A 26,937-nucleotide genomic window follows, 5' to 3' on the forward strand; every position below is an offset into this window, starting at 1 on the left:
TTAGCAGATAATAAATATTAGCCTAAACTTATCGAATAAAAGTTTCTGGTGTCAGAAATAACACCCTGAAGAAATATTCATTTCATTTTTGTTTTTTTCTTTTGATAAAGAATTACTTCATAACGTCTTGAGGAATATGAAGTCTAGGATATACAGTAGGTTTTCATTTCTAGCATAGCATTGTGCAGGAATATTTATCTACCTTACATGTGAAAAGCAAAGCCATTCTTTTAGTTTACCAGTCATTGCTTCATGCTATTCTGAGACCATCTCTGGGTCTAGCTGAAAAACCATGGCAGCTGTTTAGCCAAGGAAGACAGAGAACAAGACACTTTTAAACTCATTCAAGAGGGTGAATTAAAAGATGCTTTGCGCAAATGTTATCTGAGATTTTGGAATATGCGTCTGTAATAAAGTGTTCACTTTTCCGCAGCTATTACAACTGCTTCATCACTGGAATATGCAGCAGAGCTACAGTATTTATTACTAATTATCTGCATGTTGTATGTTTGGAATTGAGAGACATCCTAGATAATTACTAATAACCACATGAGCTAGGCAGCTGCTTCCTGTTTGTAACTTTTGTTATGTTCTTATCCCACTGCAGGACAACAATGTGTTTGTGCGTTTAGGTACTCAAGGTGACATAAGATCTTTTCCATTAATAAATGAGGATATGGGGGAATGCTTATTGCTTTATGCAAGTGCCTACTGTTGGACTTTATTAAGCTGGAATGCTCTACAAAATTGTTTACATGAAGTGCTGTAAACTAAAAACAAAAGGATTTTTGTGGGTAAAATATTAGATTTGCCCCTTTCACGTCACAGAACGATTGCGTGAAAAAAACAAGGATATATATTGTATATCTGAGCTAGCTTAGATTTGGTTCCTCTAACATTAACAAGTTCATTTTAGTAGTTCTGGAGGATTATATGTTTTCTTTGTTCGATGCATAGAGGAATTTATTTTTATGTTAAGACCCTGCTATAAAGTAGACCCAATTGGCAACAAAGCGTCCTGAGGCCCTTGTCCATGAAAACATTTTCTTACAAATCATATTAAATCTTGTAAATGTCCTCATTTGTAATGTGATATATGCTCAGAACTGACTCAGGATTTAGGTAAAACAGATGTGTCTTGTCATCTTTTATCAAGTGAAGAAGCATAAATTACCCCTATCTAAGAAAAAAATGGTCTCTTTGGCTAGATTTGAGTAAAGATTTCACTCTTTAAACATATTGTCAGGATTGCTAGTCAACAAGATGTCAGCACATGTTGCCACATAATAATTTATGGTGAAGTGTTGCTTGGTGATACCCAAAAATAAAAATAGAAAGTGAGATGTTTCATCTCCAATCCATGTGGGGTGCTAAGGAGTAAATTAAAAAATGGAAGGAATTAAATTAAAAAGCAATTGGTGTCATACAACTCTAGTTATGTGTAAGCCTGGAGAAAGTATTTAAAGTTAAAAATGCACGTTGACAGTCTCAAGCAGTGATAATCCAAGAATAAGCATTAAAGCTCATCTTTTTCCAGAAGCACAGGGAACAAAATGCTTCCATTAGCTGAAGGGGAAGATAGCCCCCAAAAGACCCTTCTTATTGAGACAGGGATTCTGGAAAACAGAAATAAGGAGCATTGTTTTCTGGGTACTGGGGTACTATTTTTATTTTGGAATTTTTATTTTGGACAGTATATATTCTTCCATTCAGGTTGAATTATGCTAACCTGTCCTCGGTTACATTTTTTTTCACAGAATGCTCTGGTCCTCTTGGAATGGAGGGCGGTATCATTTCCAACCAACAGATCACTGCGTCCTCAACTCACCGAGCCCTGTTCGGTCTGCAGAAGTGGTACCCCTACTTCGCCAGGCTCAACAAGAAAGGACTGGTGAATGCTTGGACAGCTGCAGAGAACGACAAATGGCCGTGGATTCAGGTAACTAACTGGAACATAAGAACAAGGAGGGAAAATTAAAGATGTTAAGTGTAAAAACATGTCTGAGTTCTGATAAGTCTAGAAAGACAAAAAGGAATTATACAACTTTGTTACATACAGATAATGAAATAATTACATATATATTGGATTATTCATCTTTTTCTCAATCAAGTAATGATCCTGTGTCATGATCAGTCTGTTCTGAGACTGCCCTCACCACCAGGTATTGGCATGGTGTTACCTGAGCACAATGACTTAGGCTTCTGTGTCCTTGTTAAAAAAGGAGACATAATTAGTCATACTCATGTCTTAATTATCATTGCATGAGAAGTTGAAGTCTTGACCTTCAGCATTCTGACATCCTGCAAGGCAGATTATTATCTTAAAAGCACTTCTGTTCTTGTAAGTATTCTAACTATGTGGCATTCAGCACTTGAGCACAAAAATATTCATCACAAATGTAAATTAAGATCTAGTGTTGCAAACGCAGAACTTTGTCTTTCACAGTTCAGTACATTTCACAAATAGAGACATGTACGAGCAATTACTCAAACCATTCCACTGGAGGTACTGTATCATCAGTGGAGCTTTAGATGTTGCTGATTAGTAACTGAAACCTTTATATACTTTCTCACATCTCTTCATATCGAAAGGCAACACTCTAGTGCCATGTCGCAGTTTTAAAGATAATTCCTTGATTGTAATGGTTTATTGTGCTTTTATTGCTTTCCCTTCAATCTTCAAAAGTCTACATTGTTATAGTTTGGTGTTACATGTTCTGTTCATTGTAGCAGCATTCATGATGCATTTATAGCTTCAATATTAATAGATTGCTGAATAAGAAAACTTGCCTATTGGGTGCAGAAGAGAACTTGGATTGTAGTCCCAAATTGACCTCTAAATTATTCAAATATCAAATCACCCATTTAATATTTTGTACTATATTACTTAACAAACCACCTGCAGTAATAATAGCCAGAAATACTGTATTTGTTTTAACTTCACTGACCTTAAATGGTAAATAAAGTAGGGCTGTGACTTTCATCATACCATGAATTTCAAATTACTGGTGTGGTGAATCGGATCTGCACTCTCGACTTTGAGTTTTGCCCTATTAGACTATGAGATCCAGGCTTCAATGATGTTGGTTTTGTTATTATTGTAAATACTTGTACTTTTTGTACTTGTACTATCAAATTCTTCCCCTGCAGTGGTGTGATTCCAGTGCTGATCTATTGCCTTTAGGTGCTTGAGTTTTGATACATATATGAAAGTATGTTGCCGTCTGAAGCCAGAGACATCCATTTTGTCACAGTTAACCTTTTAACAACAGTTGCCAGGCATATTCTATTACTAAAGACATGTGACTTCTTGCATATGTGAAACGAAAACAAACCAACTCCCTAAGCTTAACTCAAGTTTATTGTGTGAGGTTCCCAGAATCCTCAAAAAAAGAATGTTTCATAAACTGGAACTATCTACAGTATCATTCAGAAAATGTGAACTCAAATTTTCCCTTGTGATCTTTGTTAACAAATGGTCACTTATTAATATACTGTGAGTATGTAAACATTTAACATTTTATTTGATGAAGACTTTTAAATATGCTGAACTGTATTGCAGGTTTTCACAGCTGACAGCTACAGTATATTTTCACTAACAAGCATCTTGCACGCACATGTGCACAAATAAGATCACTGAGTGACCTAGGGGAGACACGTTGTGGGTGGAAAATGCATAACGATACCTGTAATTGCATGTTTTAGATACCATGTATCTTATGATCATTCAGGAAATGTGTCTTTCATATGGAGTTGTGCTAGAATGCCTTATGCATGCAATAATAGATTATTATTTTTTTATTATTTCTGAATATAGTTTACATAAAACAAAGATAGGTCTACATAAAGTGCATAATTTACTACAACATCCATGTAAGCAGTCACAGCCTTCTATTTTTTAATAATTATGTGAAGTGTGTTTTTATTATTCTGAGTTACTGTTACTGCATACTGGAATCTAAATGAGTAAAAGGTGTTTGCTTCAGGCTCTGTTTTACTGAGCAGGAAGGTACACGTTAATACTGTAATTACCCTTTCTCTACAGTACATACACTGATGGTCAAAGTTATACTGAAACCTTACATAAACCATACAAACATAGGTGAAAATTATGATGGTTTATTACCCATTCGTGTCTGACATCCTTTTTACTTCCATGAAACTGCAGCCACTTGTAACTGATTGTACTGTACAGTACATTCCTCTTTAAATCAAAAGGCTGCAACTATTAGTTTTGAAAGACATTGGGAAGTCCCATTTAAACATGCCATTTAGATGTGCTGTCAGCTACTGATGTGAGTTATCGTGTGATAAAATGTTAAGTCCTCGCGTGTCTTTCTTGTCTTAATTCAGGTTATGAAGACTGTAGTGCCCTTTTTCAGAAGGCAACAGTTTCATGGGAGTCACTGGAATGAAATTCTTGAAAAACCATAATTATATTTTCTCTGTGAAAGTGTCAGTACACTTTGTAGCAAGCTAATTGTTTATGATTTAATTTTTCGTTCATTTTAGGATGTTGGTAAGAATTTCAGGTGTCCCGAGTTTTCCTTACCACCACTCAAGTCAAGTCTGCAACATGCACTCCAGTATTACTTTGCAAACCTTTCACAGGTTAAATGCTTAGTGTCACAGCTAATAATTGTAATATACTGTATGCTTGTGGGTTTTTCTAAAGAGATTTTTTTTTCAAAAAGTGTTTTAACACCATGCAGGAAAATCACATCACAGACATCTAATTGGCCTTTAGGCATTTTATTGGTTCCAGCTGTGAAGCTGCCCCTAAAACATTAGAGGAAACCCTCTGGCATTTTAAGTTTGCAAATATCGATTTTAACCATTATTAACAAAACAAGGACATTTTGAATGTGTGGGCAGTTGCTATTTGGATCTTTTTATACCTAGAGTATAAAAAACGTGAGTCATATTTTATTAATATAGCATATGGTTACATATAGCCATGCATTTATTTCAATACAAGTCTTCTTTTTGAAAATAGCACACGTTATTGTTAAAGTTCGGGAACTTTATTGTGTACAGTAAAAAGCCCATGCATGTTTTTTGTATTAAAAACAAGATGTAGAAATTCAGATATGAAATTTGTGTTTTACAGAACTCAGAATGAAATCCTAGTCATATGTCAGATATTCAGAGTCATAAACAACAAATTGAAGACAATAATATACAAAATTTAAGGTTTTACGGTCACATCGATATTGACAGCATTGTTATGGCCATGTAACCACACCAGCCATTGGGCCTTGTCAATACTGGGACAGGAGACCTCAAGAAACAAACAGGATTCTATTGGAAGTGGTGATTGTAGAACACAGTTACCTCAGGACCAGACTTTCCAAAACCAGCATTCCTGTTTGGTGACAGTGGGATATTGAAATGTAGGAGGCACCGAATTTCGCATAAAACATCCTGACTACTTGGTCATTAAATAAACATCCTACAACATGAGGTCATGCCCTGGCTAAATTCCACTCTGGACATGACCGATCTGGTCTCCCTAAAGTACCCCTTTAATTCAATTGGAGAAGCCTTTCATACTCAGCCACCTCATCTCCTTGTGGCATAATGAATCCTGCATGACATTCATGTGAGTGTTTGTGATAAGTCCTCCTAAACTGGAATCATGGGTTTGGAGGGCCTGTGCACATAAACCACCTTTTCACTATGGGAAAATGCAGAACAGGAATTGAGAGAAGAGCAACTTAATCTACTAGCTGATCCTGTTTGGCCAGGAATATTTCTCCTGTAAGAGATACTGACTCAGCAGCAGTTTATCTCTTATTGTCTCATGAGACTTTACCGATCTACTGAACATTCACTGTGAGGTTTAGACTTTTAACCTAGCTGAGACATTTTCCAGTCTTTCAAGGTGCAGACCATCTGTCCTCTATGCTGAGTCTTTTTATAGAGGACTCTTCTCTCCATCAGCTGCATTTGATTCCTCTATCCTCCTCACGCTTAGGTGTGTCCTTTTATTTCTCTCCTTGAAATGTCCCTCTAGTGGCTTAAACCTGTATCAACACTCCCAGATCCAGCTACTCTGTTAACACTGTACTTCAGTTCTGCAATATGTGGACCCCTTCCAGTGCAAAAAACACTTAGGGCTCCTTTGAAAAGCAAAGCTTTATATTAATGCAAGCAATTATTGCTTCTTATAATGTTGAAGAACATCATAGGCACATGCAGCAGGATATCTGGCATCAAAGAATGGGTGCTGAACAACAAAGAGATAAATGGAACAAGTTGATTCTTTGTTTAATTATGTAAATTCATATGAGCTTTGTGATTCCCAATGCAGACATAAACAGATACTCGCTCACAAGCGGAATTGCATAGCTAACATTTTTCTTTACATTGTTATTATTATTAACATTATGTGCCTCTTCTGCTATGCAATTTACAATGTAATTTGCTGACAGAAGAAGACCAGAGCCTCAAAAATGTCTTCATTTATTTATGTGCATACAGCTTAACAGAGCTAATAGCCTCTATTTGACTCCTGCTCATCTCAGCAAAAGTAAGTTCAGTTGAAAGAATAAACCATTGTAGGGCTTTTAATCATGTTAAGTACAAAGGAGGAGAGGCTCTTTGACTTTCAGACTTGAAGGGTCGAAATATTAAACTGCAATGTTTTCTATGTACATCTGGTATATGCACCAAGATGGGGCTGATTTTTCAGATCTGACGAAAGATTTTTGACAAGCATAGTGTTTACGTTTAAATGGTAAGTAGACAGTAGGTATAAATGTAAGTGAATATATATGAATCACTAACTGTCATTACAGGTTTGATAAATTAGACAAGACAAGGTCTCAAACTGTTTTGATACTCGCTCTAATACTGAATAACTGCATTTTAATAATATAAAATGTATATTTAATAATATTAATTGACAATGCCAGTATCATTGTTAATAGTGTTAGCAAAAATTCATCGTATTCCGAAGAAGAGCTGAGTTGTACCAATAGTTATAATAAGTTATTTCACACTAGCATCTGGATTTAGACTCACAATAGCAAGCCACTGTCTGAATAGATAAAGAAAACCTCTCTGCCTAATTTTGTTTTGTATCTTATCATATCCCAGGTTTGGCCAGCCAATCTCTAGTCATTCTGTGCAGAATATTATCAAAAACATACTCTTATTGTATGTTAAAATAAAATTCTGAAGGCTGTTGCTAGAGAGAGTACCTCATCACATGTCTAATTTAAAAGTTTAATAGTGGTTAAAAACTTTGTCATTTGTCAACATTGACAGAATGAAAGAGCTATAGTAGATACATCTGGATTTACAAGTGAGATATCTCATACAAAAAAGTGATTATGATATGGCCACTGAAGCCAGTACAACTGGCAAACACACAACAAAAATTGTTAATTCCTAAACTGGTTAACCTAAGAACATAATCAATACAATAGGGAGATTTAATTTAACTGCACTTAGACATCTGTCCATTAAGCATAATGTAACAGGCTTTTAAATGTCTCTTCTTGTTTTAGTGCCACTGTTCTTTGTACCAAATAGCAATACAACATTAAAAGTAATAACTGTAGCTTCTGATTTTCCTGCAAATGAATGACAATTTTTCAAGGTTGAGAAAGGGAAGAAGAGGGAGCCATGCTGTTCAGGACAGCTTGCTGTTCTAGAGTCGAACCAATTAGGGACAATAAGCTGTTTGGCAAGCAGCAGGCCTGCAGGAAGATCTTATGTTTATGTTGTTTAGATTAATATCACAGATCAGCCTTACTGCATATTAAACTATAATTTGAGGAAGATTCTTTCTTAAAACACCAGACAATGCCATACCTTGTAGGCCGAATAAAAGCAGCATGTGAAAAACAAAAACACATTAGTGTATCACCTTGTTAATGTTTTAGGAATTTGATATTTTTACAATATAAGGCGAGAAAAACAGAATGAACAGTAGTGATCAGAATGATCATTAGTTAAATATGAGAAGCAGTTCTTCATATTCTGTAGTACTGTAGTTATCTTAGTCCTAGTACTGTAATTATCATAGAAGAGAAGGCTACTTATGTCTTTTAACCATACATACTATATACTCTAGTACATTATGCAATGCTGTAGGGGTGAACTTGCTTATATACAAGTTTGGTTATTCACAACAGTTTTCTGCACTGAGCCCTCGCATATGTCGGGTCCCTACTGTATACTGTGAATGTTCTAGACTTCATGGCCACCTAAGTCACAACATTGTTTGTTGTCAAATTGTATTTTGGGCTTGGCTTGAAAATAAATCATACAGTGTTATCCTGTGCATAACGTACGCCAAAAGCTTATTGGTGCTGAAAACGGTTGCTGTGGGAGCCTCTGTCCCATCGGACAAGACATGCACCGTAATGTGAGAGTTGTGAAAGACAAGTACTGTTGGTGGAAACTGAGCAAGCAATGATAAATTCTCATGGCTAAAGGAGTGAGACTGGAAATGGGGAAATGTTAAATCTAGAAAGTATCATAAGTAGGATATTGTTTGTGTAACAAACTCAGAAGTGCTTTGGGCTTTAAATGTGGTGGCAACTTTAGTTATTTAACACAACATATGTGTCATATTCAAGCAAATATACTGCTTTATTCAGAATGAATGTGCACTGCACATATCTGAGCCTGTAAGGCTTGCGGCATTGGCAGCCAATTGAAATGTTATTTCCCAGACTCTGTCACCTACAATTATAAACAACTACAGTACCTGTCTTTGCTAGCTTTTTATCAAAAACCACAAAAGTCAGTTGTCATTTTTGTTCCTGAAGTTCAGAAACAATTTAAATGATACAATTGTTGGTATTTTAACAATTGTATCATTTAAATTGTTTTATTTTAGGTGGCATGGTGGCACATTTAGCATTGCTGCCTTGTAGTGCTGGGGCCCTGGGTTCGAATCCGGACATGGATGGACTGGCATCTATCTGGGAAGTACCCAGCCTTGCGTCCATTGCTTTCTGGGATATGTTCTGGCTTCCCTGTGACCCTGAGTTGGAAGGAGTGTTATAAAAGGGATGGATGGTTGCATTGGATGTCTCCAATGTAGAATTACAATTGATCCCTGAATTATAACTTTTGTTTAGAAACTGTTATACTGGTCACTGCCGGGCATAAAGACAACATTGATATATCTAACATGTACTACAGAAGAAAAAGGCCGGATTTAAAATAACAGGATAAAAAAAACTATGCACCTTTCAAGGTGATTTTGAGCTATCGCCTAGTAATTACACACCGTAAAAACCTGCAGTTAAATTACCTTAACAGTGCAGTATTATACTCTAGAAAAAAATCTTTATTTTAATATCTAGTGTTTTATTTCTCAGTTGGCTTGGAGTTCAGGAGGTTTAGAGAGAGGACAAAGCCCAGCTTCTTATAATTTCGCCCTCCTATTTAAAATATGGAAAATATAGAGTTTTCTTTGGTCACCATTGCTCTGCAACACTCATTGTCTCCACTCCTGTGGCTGCCCCATGAATCACCCTCAAGGGGTAGCCACCTTGCAATTTCATGCTAATGGACATCAGAAATCCTTCTTACCCTTCAGTAAGTCTCTCACAGTTTTGTGGGATTTGGTTTGTAGCTCCTCATTTATGACCAAGTTATGAAAAGTATCATGAAATCAGTTTAAGAAACATCTTTTTTTCAAACAACTGGAAGTGAATGGAATCTATGACAGCATATAAATCTTCTATTAACATGTGATTAATTGCCTTGTTTCAGCACAGTTCAATTTTAACTTTAAAAACAAATAACAAAGTAGGTCTGTGCTCAAAGGGCCAGAAAGGGGGGTTTGATATTTCTGCAACTCGGTGGCAGATCTGAAAGTCCATTTTCATCATATTGTCTCATTTGTATTCAATTATTTTTCTCACATACTCCAGTGCTAAAAATGGATTTTCCCAGACATTCAAAGGTAAGCTCATTGTCAATTCTCCCCACATTGAAAAAAGCATTTAGACAGGCAAAGTTGTCATCATTTAAAGCATACGTGAGTGGGAAGTAAAACAAAGTAATCGATGATAAGACCAGTTATTGAGATTGTGCTGTTGATATAATAATGAAAGTATGACTTTACAAGATTTATTTTCCAACTTCAGTACACCCTGTCATTTTATTATGCAAACAAAATTCATTATTATATAAGGGAAACTGATGTGGTTAGTGTTATCAATTAAAATCCAGAAAAGTGCTATATAAGTGTGAGCAATTATTATCATTTGTTCTGTAACAGTCAATACACTTGCATTTTTATATCAGCTGCTTTTTCAAGGAAATCCAGTTAGACCTTAGTAAAAATAAATATATATTGTATTACATACGCATATTTCTTATTCCACATGATAAGATAGGAAGTTTGGATGAAGGAAATTAAATATTTAATAAAGTTGTAAATGAAAGTTTGAGAATAGATCAGACTCTAATCTCACCCACCTCTGCCAACCTGTGTGGAGCTTCTAGCTTTGAGTAGAGAGCTGCATTAGCACGCATAGGCTGTAAAGGAACAGGATCATTGCATGTTGAAAGATAAAGAAAAGAAGCACAACGTTTCAGCTGTGGAGCCTTCTTTAGGCGTGATGCTTCTGGCTTTTACATCCCTCCCTCCAGTCTGTTGTTGCCCTTGGACCATCGCTCATAAAAGGGTCAGGGGAAGGTCTGACAGCATCGTCCTCAGAGACAGGTTGTCGTTCTTCTCAGCCAAGCAAAACAAATCAATGAAGGATACTAATTCCAATCACACTTCTACTCCCCATTAAATTAAGCTTTTGATAAACTACTGAAAGTAAAGGAATCTGTGTGGCTAGGGTTTATGTGGTTTCATAAATCTTATTTTAAATCTTATGAAGAATGCAATTCCTTTAGGAAAGCCATTAAAACAAGTAATGATTTTAATAACACTGAAGTGGTCAATTGATTTTTGCTTAAATTAATTGTCTATTAGTGATTCTGGGTTCAGCATTTAAAATGTTTTGATAATTAATTCTATCGTAAAATTAATAGTACTAAGAATTGTATTTTATAGACTCTTTCATGTCAACACACCTCAAAGTGCTTTACATTATACATTTTACAAATACATACATTATACACAGCTGATACTCAACAGCTGATTGAATATACAGTAGTTGTGACAAAACACAGTGGCTTCATTAGGGACATCAACATTGAAAGATTGAGTGCTTTGTGAATGCTTTAAATATTTGTTGTGAAAACTTTGGCTTTACCTGCTTAATGGGTAATGGGTAGTCTCCTGGCCACAGGATGAGGAGGCTCGAACCCTTTCAGACTGAGTGATCCCAAGAACACAATACTGTAGAAAGTTATAAAAAGATATAATCACACTGGGTCATTGGGACAAATTGATTTCTCATATTGTTTATTTTGCTCTTGAAGAATAGAAAAAAAAAACAGTTGAGAAATGTCCAGTATCAACCAACCGTTATCAATAATGTTAAGAAAAACAATGATGTTCTGTTAGGGCCATCCTCAGTATGTATTATCCTCCTTCCAGGCCTGTTGTGTCCTCCCTCCTGCTCTCTGTCATGTGTTGCTGCTGGGTTAACAAGGCAAAGTGATTGGTGAAAGAGACGCATCACATTTTCTCTGGTGCTAAACAAAATCTTTTATTTTAACCTTGAGCAAAGTGCTTTATTGAGATTGCTACAGTAAAAATCCAGTATGTACAGTATAAATGGATGTAAATATAAGACGCTAGCAAATACATGAATAACAATTCACTTAGAAAAAGACTTCAATAAAAGTGGTTACTTGCTTCAGCTGCAATCAATTTAGTTAATCAAATTTAGTTAGTTAAATTTGGCCTAGGGACAGGTAGAGGTTGATTCTATGCTGAAAGGTAAAGAAAAGAAACACAATGTTTTGGCAGTGGTACCTTCTTCAGGTGTTCTAAAGCTAGCCATTTTTTTGCCAGCTAAACCCATTAACAATAACACAGCAAAGAAATACAAATCAGTGAAAAATGATTGATTAATAGTGTATGCAAAAATTGTTGGAGCAGTTTTCTGCAGAAAGATGTTGAGACTCTCACTTATTTGACTGTTTACATTTATCATGTCACACCTTGCACTTACTCATCTTTCAACAATAATGAAAACATTTAGGTCTGTTTGAACATAATTACCTTTCTTTTTACGCACAATTATGCATGTGGATTTCATCAACAGAATGTGTTGCTAGATCCTACATCAGTTCATTTTGTTAACATTTCCACTCTAATTAACGTTATATTTATGTTGCAAAGAATTCAACACTAACCATTTCTTATCCTTGATGTGTAACTGCATGAGGGTTTTTACTTTGGACTGCCAGGTTCTCCAATTACCTGGCACTCACTCTTGTGGAAGTGCTGCAAGTCAGCATTGTGTAAATAATTTAAATACTCTCTTAGAGATAATTCTTTTCCACTGTATTCCAGTGTTGAACTTCACCTTTACATCTGCAAAAAGTCTCAGTCTTGGCTATATCTTCTGAGTACAGATTGAAAGTTTGTATGATGAATGAGGCTGGAGGCAGTGTCTTCCTGGTATCAATTGTTCATATGTGGTTCAGGTGATCTTTATTTTATTTTACTTTGAAACACTAATGTCTTATTGAATCTTCTTAATATCCATTAGTGACCATAACAGCAGATGTGGTCCTTTTAGAAATAACCGCTGAAAGATGTATAAAATCTGTATTCTCAAAGGCTGGTATCACCTCCCTAATTATAAAATTAAATGTTTCTCTTCCATCCATTGATTGGTTTAATAGTACCTCTAGATGTGAATGTAAAAGTATGTGGTTATTCTGTTCATTTTTCTGCATCATTGGGTTGGTTGTACAAAATCATTGTGTTATATTCAGTTCTCCTTGTGAGCAGATATTTGTATTTTGGTGCTTTTAGTCCATCAAACCTAGATGACAGCTGGTCTTTTTAGGATATCTCCAAAGTTTTCACTTTTTAAGCTCTATATACTGTATCTCCAAAAAAAAAGTAAGGTGGTAATATTCTCTTTTCTTTTCACACTCCTGCTCACATTCAATTTTTATCTTGCACAGTGAAATACAATTATAACTCAAGCAAGTTTCTACCCCACAGCTACTTTCATTTCTGTTTTTTTCTTAGCTGGGCCTAACGGAGTGCTCTTTTTCACAGTATTTCTCTGGGAAATGTTGCTGTAAGTAAGATCACAGCAGAACCCTGGTTGTCCTCTGGAGTTGGGGCATATTGAGTGTTGGGATACAGCCCTTCACCACAGTTAGGCCTATAATCTCATCTCCAGCGTGATTGATCACTGATAAATGAAGTAAATCTGAGATTACCGAGTTCTGTAAAATTACAGGTACAATAGAAAGCAGGAGTTAAAAACAAAGTGGTTTGTTTAACTTAAAAGATGTGAAGCCTAAACGGATCTGAAAATATGCTACAGAACGTGGGCCTTGGGCTTTACAATCATGAAACGCACATTTTTTGAGCTGTTGATTTCAGGAGATAATAAAAGGCAGACACAGTATACGTTTTTCAGCAGATGAAAAATATTAATATAATTCCTTGCTTTCCTCCTTTTCATTGTGCTGTATGTGATGTGTGGTTATTATGGGAGGATATTAAAGGAGCCCTCATGAGCTAGGAATTAAAATGAGACTTTTGCTTCTGATTTTTTTGTTGTAAATATTGCCTGTTTCTTGCACCTATGGGATAGAACAGGATAAGAAGCTGTAGCAACGCAGATATGTTACCTTTTTAAATTTACAATCATGTAAAAGTTATTCCAGCAGGCTGGACTATGTCTTCTCATTCATCATCAGATGCTGATGGAGCCATTGATTATCTTGTTTTTCTTTCTAGATAAATCTGCAGAGAAGAATGAGAGTTACAGGACTGATAACACAAGGAGCCAAAAGAATTGGAAGCCCTGAGTATGTGAAGTCATACAAAGTAGCCTACAGTGATGATGGGAAGACGTGGAGAACCTACAAAGTTAAGGGTACAGATGAAGACATGGTAAGTTGCCAATGCCTTTCATTTAATGTGCTGCAACACAGCCTCAGGACTTCTTTTTAATTAGCAGAATGCATGATGTTCATCATAAACCTTGTCTTTGAAACTGTCTCATTTTTTATGACTTTTTAGATTGAATATTTTTATTATTGGGCAACAAATTAGTATTGCACATGGACTTCAGTATTCCATCATTTCAATTACATTTTCAATGGTCTTTTCACCATAGTCAAGGCACTCCGGCCCTTTGTCTCGCTCCTATTTAATTAGTTTGCTAGTAATTAATGTGTTTGCTATTTGCTTTTTATTGCAGTTTGATGTAAAGGCTCATAAAATCTATGGGGCTTGCAGTTCATCAATACAGGACTGATCCCTCAATACTACCATTCAGTTTTTAAAGAACATTAAAAGGAATATCTGTTTTTGGAAGGCAGTGGAAAACAAGGTTTATGGTGTGTGAGAGTTCAAGTTGCAAATGTTTTTTAGTAAACTGCACAATTGCACAAATCAACAGATGAGTGAGACACAAGGAACTTCACAGTTTTCCTGACATGTTAAAACACTTTTAAACAAGCATATTTACTAACCAGCTTTTGAACATGTATATTATTTTACCCAGCCAATATGAGAAGGCTGCTTCTTCCTTGTAACGATCATGACTAGCCTCTTAAAAAAAAACCTCAAGACACACAATTTAGAGATACAAATTAACTTAGCCAACGTGTCTTTGACAAGTAGGAGGAAACTGGAGCATCTAGCAAGAAACCATTTGAACCTATTGAGAACATGCAAACTTCACACAGAAAGCATTCTAATTCTGGAATCAAGCTCAGGACCCAAGAACTTTGAGGCAGCAGTGCTAACAACTCTGTGGAGCAACACCACTGTTGAACTCTCTATTACTCTAAATTACTGAAACACACAATTATGAAATATTCTGGGCATTGATCCAGAGCCCATTGACATTTCTTCATCATAAAAACGTTTTTTATTTGTATTTTTTTAAATGCTTAAAGAAATATAATAAATATGAAAAATGTAATTTCATAAAAAAACATTAAGAATTTCAAATGGACTATGGTAGCATACCTATGTACAAGTGATAGTTATGCACTTTGAGGAAGGGGGGCGCTATTTGTGTTATACAAATCGTCAGTTGGTTTTCCTATAACCCTGTACCAAAAAAGCTCAAATAGAATATTTGGCCAATCATATTGAATTTGAAATAGGCATCTACTTAAGCCTGGGACTTTTGGCATAGCGTTTTTTTTTCTTTTATAATAATATTTGTGGTTAAAATAAATCTTTGATACAGAAATATATATTCAAATTTAAGTGAACTTGAAAGCTGTTATTAAAAGGTTAATTAATTGTTGATGATAAATGTAGAAGTGATGTCTATAGTATACAGTATTAGCAGTAGCAGATCTGCTGAAGTTGTCAAACTATAATTCTATGAAAAGCAAAAATATCTGTGTGACACTATGAGAGGGCAACATTCATAATAAACAATGTCTTTATTCAAAATTATACCATCACAAAAGTCAAAAAGACAATTAAAATACTAAACATATACCAGATAAAAAAAATTGTTGAGGGAAGTCCTATCTAGTGTGTCTGTAGTTGTAAAATATTTCTGCTTTTTTCCAGATGTTCCGTGGAAATGTTGACAACAACACTCCTTCTGCCAACTCCTTCACTCCTCCAATTGAAGCCCAGTTTGTGAGAATTTACCCACAGGTGTGCAGGAGACATTGCACTCTCCGCATGGAGCTGCTGGGCTGTGAACTAACAGGCAGGTCAATGCAAACATGGAAGAACAGCAGTTTTAACAGCAGTAATAGCAGATTTCTATTATCATTGTACTGCCGAAAAATATTTGCAATAAATATTGTAACAAATGTAAATATGAATATATCTCCATACATATATCAAGATAAACAGACAAATATAAACAAAACATGCAAAAACATGTGAGTCTTATACAGTAGATTATACAGTACACATCTGAAGTTCACTAAGCAGTTTACAACATTCGAAAATGCTCAGGTTGTTTTAAAAGAAATTGAAATGGTTGACATGTTGACACTTAAGAGGGCTTAGATATTTGTCTTTCTCTATTTCTGCATATGCTTTTGTATTTATTTCATTTGAATATTTGATGCTAACTGTTTTAGCAAAACTGAGCTTGACATTACTCCCCAACCTGATTAAGACAATCATAGGATGGAAAAGTATATTACTGTATACCAATGTATCACCACAATAATTTAGCAATGTGTATACAGTGAGGAGAAAAAATTTGTGAATCCCCTAGGATGGTCTGTATTATCATATTGTTACAATGTGGTGATGAGCTGGAAAGCACCACATTTTTTATAAGAGGAGTGTTTGGTCCCATTGAAGGCAGACAGAGAGGTGAGAGCTGGGGACTATATTATACAGACAGGTAAAGATGGATGGTAGAGGAGTTGCACTGTGCGGGCAGACAGAGAACAGATGAAGCAGGAGGTGTGCTGTGCCAGCAGACACAGGAAGGACAAGACAGTGTACTACAGGTACAGGAAAGCTGCGAGGCTAAACGAGTCTTGAAAAACAGGAAGCTTCACAGTCCTGCTGGTCGGGTCTGTGTCTGAAGGTGTGGAGGGTAAGGGATAGACAGAATCAGGCAGAATAGTCTTATTGAGACAAGCGGCTGATCATGGGCAGATCTGGGATTAAGGAGCCTGGAGCTAATGAGATAATTACCTGGTAAGTGGGAACAGGTGGCACTGATAGCCTTTCTGAATGAGTTGTCACGGCACCGAGAGGTGTTCAACTCCACCTGCTGGTTACGGTGGAGATCGAGGGCTGCAAGCTCTGATTTGCCCGGATGTAACACATATATTTCAGACTATATAAGATACTTAGATCTTAATGAAAGTCTTAGTAAACAATGAAGATATCCTGATTAAATGTACAAAACAAATACATACAGTTAGATACTTATGGATTATTTAACAGAATAATTCAACAGTATACCTGTATATCTTTGAGTGAATAACTACTGTATGTGAACCCATATATTCAATATCTAGAGCACCTCCTTGAGCAAGAGCTCGACACACATTCTACTAGATGTTTCATTCTACTAACATTCGACTAGATGTTTCCTGTAACTGATAAATCTAAATACTTTTGTTAATTTAAGAAAAGACCGATTTCTACTAAATAAGGGTAGTAAGAAGTTGTAATTAATGTAATAATTATATTCCAAGTTCAACAAACAATTTTCTTGGTACTGTAAATTCATAGGATCTGAGAAGCTATACCATTAATCTCAGCATAGAATCATGCAGATCAGATATTGGAAGATAAAAACAGATAAAAAGTCTCATGACTGGATGATGAGAAGGAAATAAATCATCCTTTCAGGACAGTTAGGAACCAGCTGAAGCGCTTGGCTCATACAGTACTTGTTTTCCCTGAAGCTGTGAACTGTTCCATGTGAATTTTCCTAAATCATCCTAACATTTCTGACTTTGGAGACTGACTTTATTTTGCAGCTTTAAATATCAATTATATCTGGGCTTATACTTCATTGAACGAAAGGGTGGATCTCTGGGATTAATTTGTATTTAATCCCAGGGAAAATGGTTTCTCTGAAGATGGTATTGCCTTTTTTCAAACGTTTTTTTTATATCTGTAAACATACAATGATGTTCATTCTACAGCCATTATAATGGCTGGGTTTTAGAACACATTTCTGTTTTCAGAAAGGTACTGTGTGTTTGCCCTTCATAACCTTGTTCCTTTGCCTTTAGATAAAGAATTAATGCTGGGTGTTACAAAGCGTTTCATATTTTGATAAAAGTAATATTGCCAATTCAGTGATGGTTAAACTGAACTCTTACATATCATACTTATTGTTTCCAAAAAGGACAATATATCATTGAGTCTGTGCTGACAGCTGAAAAGAGTGAGTACCAGCCACAGACAAGACTCTAATTGGAATGCTACTGGCCTGACCTAAAATGTCAACACTACAAATAACTGAGTGTTCTAAAATAGATTATTACAATATGTTCAAATTGTACAGACAGCCAAGTTTGAAAACTTCAGGCATTTAAGATGATTCAAGTTAGGAAGAAAGGAATTTAACAATCCATTTCCTGCATAACCTGGTTCTAAATCTGCACATACTGTACACAGTAACTACTGCACATATTCATCATCTGTTTTGTGACCTGTTGTAACATTGTTCTATTGGCATAAAGCAAATACTTTAATTCAGAACAAAGCAGTAACTGAAACATGTTTTATTAATTTGTAAGACCTGCTGTATTTAGTGTAAGGGAAGAAGTTAAGATTAATTCCACACTGAAAAACAGAAAGGAGAAACAATATTCTCCCCCTGCTTTCTTGAGCGGACACCTGTTTTTCTGCTTTCTGTTTTTCAGCATCTTATTAATATGTTTTGTTCCTTTTGTGCCAATGCACGATGAGGCAGATCTACACTCAAACCTTTTTGTGTATATTCAAGGAAGAAGATTGATGTTGATTGTTTTTTTTTCCAAAAAGGTTGACTTTTTAAAAAACCTTTAAATAGCAAAATAATATGTCTAATTTTCGTTGGCTTTCTAGGCTGCTCTGAGCCACTTGGGATGAAGTCAGGTCACATCCAGGATTATCAGATTACGGCATCCAGCATCTTTCGGACTCTCAACATGGACATGTTTACCTGGGAACCAGGCAAGGCCAGGCTTGACAAACAAGGCAAAGTGAATGCCTGGACAGCTGGGCACAGTGATCAGTCACAGTGGTTACAGGTAGGAGCCTCGTCCTTGCCCAATGTATGGCTTAATACACAGCTGGAAACAATTTTATCATAGTTCTATCTTCTTTCTATTCATGTTTCATGCTCTTGTTATCTTTGGCTACAGTTCAGCACTTTCAGCCAGGCGGGAAATATTGTCGTGTTCATTAACTGTTCATTAAGGTAACTGATGGCAGTGTGCACTGAAACATTTCTCTATCCAGACCTAAAGGGAACTCTTAAGTCAGATAGAGCATGGCTTGTACTAACAGTTTAGGTTTTTTTTTCTATTACTTTTTTTCCCCAACAAGTAAATATAGAAAAACAGCAACAGCAATGACAACAGCAAAGAAGAAAAAAAAATTAATGTATTGGTATTTTCTTTCTATTGAGAAATATGTTATTAGATTTAAAATAATCAAAACGCACAAGCAGAGGTTTCTAAAAAGTAGAAAGTAGAAAATCATGTTCAACTGTGAAGCCTTCTTGACATTTTTTACCACGGTCTGTTTTTGTTCTAAAATAATAAATAATAAATTCCCATATTTCAAAACTGGTTGATTCATACTGCAGAAGACGTGTTTAACATCAGCTCATCTCTTCAAAAGTTTTTTTTCCAAAGTAGTGGTGTTATATCTTTACAGTTTGATTTATATTTTGATCCTAAACATGTCCAGCATGAGAAAAGATTGTTCCAGTACATGGTGGATTGGAGGAAGTACTGTATCATTGTAAATCAATGGTTGGAAAGGATTTCTATGGATTGGATAGGTAAAGATCCAGCTGAGGTACAGAAAGAGCTTCTGCTAAAGTCTACTGCTTCTGTAATATTATTTGGTAAAGTATTCCAAGGGTTGATTTCCTGTTCTATTATAATGTTCTTTTTCCATTTCCATGTCATTTCCTCCTCTTCTACTTTGAGTAATTTTAACTGGATTTCCTGTCCTGTGAAAAGCAAGTCACTGCTTTAACTTAATACACACAACAGTGTTGTCTCTTCTTGCATGTGGCACACATATTTCTTTTAATTACTTAATTACTAGAGAGTTCAATGCCAATGGTCTGAAATCAGTTAATGTCTTGGGGGAATTGTGTTTTGCAACTGTTATGATTGCCACCTGTTTCCAAATTTTGGGCCCTGATTCATAGAGAGTTTCAGAGAGAGAGTGACAATGCCCACTGATGTTGTCAGGTGCGTGACTTTTTTCTGAAATCTGTTGTCATGAAAATGTTTGAAATTTACTGTGTAGCAGTTTCAACCTTGATGGAGGAAATGAACTTCTCTTTTAAGCTAGTAATTTCTCCATTGAAATTGTGCATGTCAAACCTAAGGACCTGTACGTACAGTACAGTAGCATTGTAGGTGTATTTATTGGAATAATGTCTGATGAAAAATAAAGGAAAAAATAAAGGATACTTCTCTGATCCTAAGGTACAGAGTATGGGACAGTTGGAGCTTGATGTGTTGGTGCTGATGTGGTTGGTCAAATCCTTATTAAGCTATGGATTGTTTCCCTAGCTGTAATATTTAATTTGAAGGGTTCTTTGGTGGGAAGCTTAAAAAGGGGTTATTAGTAATGATGTTTTTTATGTTTGTTTTGCAATTTGTTAAAAAGAAAACAATGCTTAGGAGATACACACTACATTATGCGATTGTAGAAATCACTTTTGGTTATGGAACAGATGTGGATATGGATTACATGGATTATCTGTTTACTGTTGTTGTTGTTGTTCTCAAAGATAGTTTTCTGAACTCATACATCAGAAAGACTACAGAAACCAAAATTATCCTGCAGCTAGGATCACACCTTCCCCCTTCTCTTAATGACAGACTACTTTTCTTCTAAATTTTCTTCATTCATTGGAAGTTCCATTTCAGACCTCTCTACACCTGTTCTGACTTCACACCTCTTGATTGGCCTATCTTTCTGTCCCCTGCTCCCACCTCTTGCTCCTCCTCTCTCCCAGCCTTGTTCTCCTGCTACATTACCTTTGCTTACTGCCCTGTCTTTCTCACACCTGAAGAAGGCTCCATGGCCAAAACGTTGTGTTTTCTTTCTTTTTTTCAGCATGGAATAAAATTATTACTTGTTCCTTTGCAGCCTACGCATGCTGATGCAGCTACCCACTGTTTACTGCATGTGCACATAAATCTTACCTATTTAGAAATTTGCTTTTGTGAACAAGGACCTGTGAGGCTTAATCAAGTCACAGTTAGTTATGTTGGCTGAAAGGGATATTTACCAACATTTCAATGTTCATGACTTACAGTAATTTTCAAGATATTCTTTCAGCAAGTGCTGTACAGTACAGTATGTGCATAGAAAATAAAAACAAACACCCCAAAGCATGCCTGTAGTCATATTAGTTGAAGACAAAATCAATATTTTTTATCTTTAAGCTGAATTATTCCACATTTCATGGCATAATTCAGTTTTTATGTTAACTCTTTTAGAAAAAGTTTTTAAATGACAGCTGATAGTAAGAATAAATTATAAAGTACACTGTTGAAAGAGTATATTTTGCATATATTATATAGCACCAAATTAAGCCATGATTCATGAAGCTTTCATCCTTCATTATTCATGAAGCAAAACAACATCCTAATGTTAATGATTATGTTAACCAAGACAAGGGAAAGCTTACCTTTGCTTTATTGTCTCACAGTACCTACTTAATACCTTCAATTATTCATAAGCACAGTTTCAGGCCAGAAAATGAAAATAAGTCATTTTATGAAAAGGGAAGCTGTTATACTCAGTTTGACACAATTTTGCACATTGGATGACAGCAGCAAACAAACATCATAAAAATAATTTAAGCGCCTGCTGTTTACACAATAGAAAATGCATAATGTTTTAGATTCAGTAAGCTAGAGTAAGCTAGTGGGCATACAGTATATGGTCACACTCCCACATAATCAACCACCTAACCTTCCTAAACGCCGGAACATTCCCGCAACCTCAGATAATCAGACACCAGCCCGATCAAATTCTCGGAAACAACAGCGCACGAAATAATCGTCCTATCACGTCTCTCACTGTTCACCGCTCCTTCTGCTTATACCTTCCTCAAACCACCCTTCATGACTTGGTATTAAACAGCCTGCTGTTTCTCCTGGCTCATCCTTCATTTCAAACCCTTGCAAAGGAAATCTCTTCTATGCCTTTTGGATTCTGGCACTGAGCCTGCCTCACCGACAACGACACTGACCTCGCCTTGTCCTATTGAACATTCCTGTGACAGAATACCAAGCCAGCGAGAGACGTGCTAGGATGATTATTTTGTGCGCTGTCGTTTCCGAGAATTTGATCAGGCTGGTGTCTGATTATCTGAGGTCGTGGGAATGTGCCGGCGTTTAGGAAGGTTAGGTGGTTGATTATGTGGGAGTGTGACAATTTAGTTAAAACAAAAAGAAAGACGGGGAGCAAATTCCATAGGATTAGACAAAAGAATCTGTGTGAACTCTAGACGTGCTGTGTGCCATTCTTTTAAGAAATTAATCTTCGTAAGTCTTACAACGTAATATTTAAAATGTTGTCGTCCATGTTTTTCTTCCAAATTTAAAAAATAAGAAAATATTTTTCTGTGGCACTTGACTCACATTAAGAATAAGGAGTTTGGAGTCAGAAATGAAGTGCTGAGTGTGAACTATGCAATTCAATTATATAAAAGATGCTTACAGGATACAGGAGGCTGGTAAATATGAATGTCTACAAAGAAGACAATATGAAATTCTGAGCATATTATTAGACCTACTCATCTGTGCATCTTTGACTACAGAATGGCTCCAATAACAAGATCTGCTATTAGAACCAGAATAAAACAGGAAATTGCACAATTCCACATTATCAAAAAAGGCATTCTGCTTACCAGCTGTAAACTTGTACACTTTGTCATCCCATATTCATATTTTAACAAGATTTTCCCATTCATTTGTAGTTTTTCATTGTATTCACTAAAAAGGAAAAAATAGAGAACATCTAGAGAAAAACATTCCACAGCTGAATGTAATATTTCCTTTTTCAAATTCCTTTCATAACATTTCCTTTCTTTAGTTTTACAAATAATGGCATCCATACACTTTGTGATTTTGAGTGCTGTGAGCTAAATTCCATTTTTACATTACAAATAAGCCAGCTGTTATTACTATTTTAAGTACACCTCTATTGTACTGTAATAAAGCTTATTACAGCACAGTAATAACAGGCAAGAAAGTAAATTAAGTTTACTTACACCCTTCCCACTCAACCAACTTGCTCTCCTGCTCCTGCGATTTGTCTTATTCTCTTTCTTATATTTTGTTTTCTTACTCTTTTCCATGACACATGCAAGAACTGAGACAGTGATAACTTAGGGGAACACAGAGGTTTTATTTAAAATTTAACATTGATTTTAGAGAACAACACTGAGTCGCATACTGTACAGGAATTGCTCTGATAAGTGTACACACAATGCATATCTAATGTTTTCCTGAAGGAAACTAAATGAAGCACAACCTCCGATGCACTTCTACATAAACATGTTAACTTTCTTCATAACCAAGTTTTGCCTTCAATTCAGAGTCCGCAGCAGGTCGGGTGAAGAAGGTCTGCAAAATGAAAATGTGGGTTTCACATTTATTCTCCTGCTGCACATTTACTCTCCTGCCTCCTGCAAATAGGCAAAATTGGTCTGCGAATGTGGACAAAGTGGTCACTAAACAAATTTACGGGAATCTGCAAAATTGCAAATATCAGTTTTGGTTACTTGCTGCGGTGATGTGCTGGTAGGTTAATTTAGTCTGTAAGATTGTCTGTTAGATGAGGATATCTTGGAAACCCACTGTTACGCCATGGAAAACCAAAGACTGAGGCGGACAGGTTTCGCGGGCGTCTACTCTCATAGAGGTGACCAAAAAAAGGGCAGACACCCGCTAAGGCACCCTAGTGCCCCAATCCAGTAATGGAAACATACGCACGACAGTGTTGTGAGCACAAATGGCCACTTCCGTGTCGACATAACACCCACCTCTTTAATCCTTTCAGTAGTTACGCTTATGCTGCTCTGCCTAATACACAGATTCGAGTCCTGGGTTTCTAGCATTGCAATACTACTAGCATGTCAGAAAGAGAAGTGGCAAGAATAAAATTTGTATGTTATGTTACGAAAAACCACCACATGATTCTTTTTTCTAGTCTTCAGGGACTATCCACTGCCGTTGTTTAGAGGTTAGACTGCAGTTTATTAATTTAACAGATGTCTGCTTCTAAGACATTGCCACTTGAATAACCATCTAATTCCTTTTCTCTATAGGAATACCTACAGTATGCAGCCATAGAAGCAAAGGTGTGTTGGTACTTTTGATGTCAGGGTGAATAAGGTTTCTAGCAGTTAGTGATTGAAAGGTCATTTGATTTGTTAGTGTTTGCAAACATCATGTATTGTACATATGTGTCTCATAATCAAATCTAGGTTTTTTCATAATGTTCTCATTTGTGATTCATGAACATTTCAGTTTTTATTCATTCTCTGTGAACAAATTGATTTATGTTTATTAACATGTAAAAGATGCTCAAATAAATTAATGACTAATATTAGGCTTTTAACCTTTAAGTACATACAGTACACGCCATCTCTTGGCTCCTAACATCTGGTATACAATGAAAATGACCAAGATTGCCTGACACGTTGGTAGCCTTGAGGAATACCAGCTGTAACTTAGAAATGTGCATAAAGATTAAAGTCCTTTCAGGAAGCATTACAGCTATTTCTTTTTTTTTGCTTGTATAGACAACTGTCCCCTGAATCTCCCTCATGCAAGAAAAGTGTAATTGCTATTAAATTCCTCCCAGCTCTTTTCATGCAACTGACCAGTACACTTTAAATGCTGACACTGTAGATACCTAGATAAGCTCATTCTCCAGACTTGACAGAAAGCAGCTTCCAGTCATTTTAAGCTGTTTTTAATTCAGACTGGTATTGCATGTACAGTATAATATTAATTACCTCTGCATGTCTGAATTTAGATTCCAGTGCAGGAGTTAATTCCTTCACCTTCTCTTTGTTGCAGTGGTGAAAAGAAGGCAAAGTAGGTGAACATTCAGAAGCTGCCCGAGGTCATGTTTGTCCCATGTCCATGGAACACTGCCTCTGTCCAGTCTTACACCTGCTGTCTCTGCAGTATTAACGTCTAGCTCAGGGAGAGCAATAAATCTCTAGGCAGCAGTGAAATCAACACACTGTGAAAAGAAGTAGCTAAGAAGTGATAAAAGTACCTTACTTACTAAAAGCATACCAAAGAAATATACAGTATCAGGTCCCATATTTCTGTAAATAATAACCCAACTTAAAAAAAAAGTCAAGTTTATATTTATATTAATATTAGTGTTACAATTGAATGGGAATGAAACTACAAAATCATGAAAGGAACTAGAAATCTGCCACACTTATCTACAGTATATCTATACAATAATTCAGCCATTATAACCTTTAAAAACCTTATGCCATTCTTCACATAGCTTCACATCATGTTTCACAATTCAACATGTATAAGTTTAATTGAGCCACAGACTATGAAAATGGGCTTTGTAAATGAAAAACATAAACACTTTCTGTAAGATGATTTTCTACAAAACGTTTTGAAGAAGAGACAAAGTGATTATATCTCAAAAACCTTTGGATTTCTGAAACTAAACCAAATATTGGATTAATTGGAGATCTTTAGCTTAATGTAAATGGTTTTGCAAATTTGATGGCTTATAACAAAGATCTCATTACACGGCAGGGCTTGTTCTAACTGCAAAACAAAGTGATTGAGATGATAATTATGTTCTACAATTCTGAAATGCAGATGTTGTCTTCTGTATTAACTCAAATTATTTTTGAAAAACATTTTTTTATTTCCATGCATGTCTTGAAGACATATCATAAGGCATAAAGAAATATGCAATATAATATGCCAGAGATAAGTAATGACTTTAATGAAAGGATACTATTGTACTTCTAGAAAGATATTTATTTTTTTTCATCAGAGAATGTGAGGACATTCTTGTAGTGACAGTCTGTTTTGTTTCATCTGGTATACATGAATGAAAGGGCAATGAAAATGAAATAATACAAATCAGCACTGAAAAGCATTAATCAGTTACCTACAGAAACATGAACATGTACAGTATGCTGTTGGAAAAAGTAACAAAACAAAGGTCTTCTCTCTAACTTCTCACTAAGTATGCAAACCTAACAGAATTTGTTAATTTTAATTTAATGGTGTTTGAAATATGGTTATGCGGTGATATTTCATACAGTAAATCTCAAAGAGACAAGCTACTAGCTAATGCATTTTGATATATACTGAACATCAAAAGAAACATTGCTGCAAGAAATTCATGTTACCAAGTTATCAGGAAAATGAGATTCTTTTTGCAGCAGGTGCATGGACATTTTATTTAAGACATATTTCAAGTCTGGAAAGTAGGACAACCAAATTGTAACTCATATTCTCATCTCACACGAAACTATTAGATGTGGGATTATTATGTGAGAACATGACATGTCCTGTTGAATTGATTGGAGGATAAGCCCACCATTAATAGATTCCAGGCCTTGATCAACTTACTGTAGCAATGTGGAATAGCTTTGTCGTCAGTCCATTCACACGCTCTCCTCTGTGCATTCAGACATCTCACCTTCATACAAAAGCCTGGGATGTCCAGACCTCTGAACATGCTACAATCAATAGATAAATTCTGATGCATAGTGCGTGTCCTTTATTGTACAGCAAAAACAAAGGAATATTACAACCATTAATAGAGGTAGCCAATCAATAGTCCTATACATCACTGGATTGGAATGTCCAAAACCGAGAAAGGTTGGGTTTCATATCCCCTTGGTGAGGTGACACCACAAATAATGTGGGGCTTTTTGAGCCAGGACTCCCACCAATCCAGTCTCCTTCACAATTTCTCCCAAAAAGATTTCTCCCTCAGACAATCAGGGGTAATAGTCCCCAGTGTATAGCAGTCCCACCACCAGGGACTTTTAGGGATTCAGGAAGATTCAGGAATTTTATGTCTCTGTCTTTGATGTGTTTACTTTGTTGTGGAGAAGCATACAGTAGATTAAGCTTTTGTAGAAAGTTAACTGG

The 26,937-nt window shown here is 35.9% G+C and overlaps 1 protein-coding gene across 2 annotated transcripts in view; it reads left to right on the forward strand.

Annotated features, from left to right (window-relative positions):
• The window catches only part of LOC148837292 (EGF-like repeat and discoidin I-like domain-containing protein 3), a 253,166-nt gene that overhangs the window by 159,937 nt on the left and 66,292 nt on the right, over positions 1-26,937 (forward strand). For both annotated transcript variants that reach the window (XM_088910557.1, XM_088910556.1), the window contains exons 6-9: positions 1,758-1,939; positions 13,865-14,020; positions 15,668-15,812; positions 18,641-18,825. In XM_088910557.1, coding sequence (XP_088766683.1) covers positions 1,758-1,939; positions 13,865-14,020; positions 15,668-15,812; positions 18,641-18,825 — 668 coding nt within the window. The remainder of the gene's footprint in view (positions 1-1,757; positions 1,940-13,864; positions 14,021-15,667; positions 15,813-18,640; positions 18,826-26,937) is intronic.

This window comes from Atractosteus spatula, chromosome 3, assembly GCF_055471065.1.
Source record: "Atractosteus spatula isolate fAtrSpa1 chromosome 3, fAtrSpa1.hap1, whole genome shotgun sequence".
NCBI lineage: Eukaryota > Metazoa > Chordata > Actinopteri > Semionotiformes > Lepisosteidae > Atractosteus > Atractosteus spatula.